The sequence below is a fragment of the Gavialis gangeticus genome, unplaced genomic scaffold (assembly GCF_001723915.1).
Source record: "Gavialis gangeticus isolate Ggan-Ray unplaced genomic scaffold, GavGan_comp1, whole genome shotgun sequence".
Classification (NCBI taxonomy): domain Eukaryota; kingdom Metazoa; phylum Chordata; order Crocodylia; family Gavialidae; genus Gavialis; species Gavialis gangeticus.
In genome coordinates this window covers 46,272,561-46,274,111 of record NW_017728995.1, presented here as the reverse complement: position 1 = coordinate 46,274,111, position 1,551 = coordinate 46,272,561, and the positions used below count along the sequence as shown (strand labels likewise).

General features: G+C 37.6%; 1 protein-coding gene across 13 annotated transcripts in view; it reads left to right on the top strand.

Moving 5' to 3' along the window:
- The window catches only part of MFF (mitochondrial fission factor), an 81,976-nt gene that overhangs the window by 42,086 nt on the left and 38,339 nt on the right, over positions 1–1,551 (top strand). For 10 of the 13 annotated variants that reach the window (XM_019503624.1, XM_019503622.1, XM_019503621.1 and 7 more), the window contains one exon: positions 1,222–1,284. The exons of the other annotated variants lie outside the window; for them this stretch is intronic. In XM_019503624.1, the coding sequence (XP_019359169.1) occupies positions 1,222–1,284 (63 nt within the window). The remainder of the gene's footprint in view (positions 1–1,221; positions 1,285–1,551) is intronic. 13 annotated transcript variants of the gene reach the window in all.

The window sequence follows — 1,551 nt, the reverse complement described above, 5'->3', positions numbered from 1 at the left end:
ATTAAAAACACTACCTCCTGCATGGGAATGATGTCACTTTATTAAATACAATGGACCTCGCTTGCTTGGGGAAAAACCATTCTCCTGTTTGGTGGTGTTCTGGTTTGGTGTGAGGAGAGGAGGGAGGTTAGTAAAATAACTTTCTTCATTTGCAGTTGGTCTGCAGTATGGGTAAGTTTAGTGCTTATGCAAGTGGAACATTAGTAGTGCTGATGTGAGCCAGCCCTACAGCAAGTAAGCACTATGCAAGTTTCAGGGCATAACTCTAAATGTACCATTCAGTCTTAATCCTCTTGAAATAAACCTCTTGATCCTCTTAAAATAAATTGGGATGCTTTTGCACAGTAATGCTCACATCCACTCTTGCATCAGAGTTTATTCCTACAGTCCTGTAGTCCCTTTGTCTATACACCTCTACACTAAATAACTTCATACCTGGTATCTTTAGTACTCTTAGAGAGTTCAGGCTATACTTAAGGTAGTTGTGAGGTCCCAATATCTATAATTAGCATAAGTGAAAGGAAAGGTGGAAAAGAGCCTAGTTAACTGTGTACAGCCTATGTACAGCAGCAGGCAGTAATGATACTTTGAGCCTCATTTTCAATAGTGGAGAACACTCACCATTCCCATTTAAGTCAGTAGGCCTTCTGGAATTAGTCTTACTGCCATCCACAAGCCTGGTGGATACAGTAGTGGCAATGTGTCAAGTCCTGGATCTTTATTTTCTGCTGAAATGGAGCTCTTGGGGGTGTGAGAGTATAGAGGGCTAAGTGAGTGGGAGAAGAGGAACTGAGTCCAAATAAGATGGCTAAAGACAGGCCTGTGAACTGTGTGAACATGTTTGTTTGTTTTTGTCTATAGTGATGCTATTTTCTGTTCTTAAGTTTCCCATGATTTATAATTTAAAGCTGCTATCATAGTTCTTATTCACAAACTTTTCTCTCAAGTGTTTCTCCTCATAACCATTCTATACCAATAAAAATATATTGGATTTGATGATTCTTAGTGTGATATTAAATACATGATTACAAAATGAATATTCTGAAAATGCACTATAAAATCTCTTATTAACTAGATACTATATTGTATTAAAATACTATAGAATATAACTGGAAATATTTTGGCATTTCTTTGTCCTTGTGTTTTTCACCCTCTTCTCTCTGTTTTTATGTTGTTTTCTGTTTCTGTCTTGTGCCTCCTACCTACAAAAACCTGTTCTAGGCCAGTGTTACGTGGTGGGTCATCTGCTACCACTTCCTCTAACCCTCATCATGACAACACCAGGTAAAATGTATTTCTTGTTAGTCATGGTGTAGTATTTTAGGCTTAAAAATCATAAGCTTTAATTATTCTTGGTTTGTTTTTTGTTGGGGGGGGGGTTTGGATCTCAAAATAGTTTTTATGCCTCTTGTTTTAAATGAAGCAGTCCTTATCTGGTTAAACAACCTGAAGGATTTTATATCCTTTACATCAGAGAGATGAATCCCACATCCTTTCTGTAGAGAGGGAAAGTTCTGAACCTATGCCAGTCAAAGTCATCAGCAAAACTTT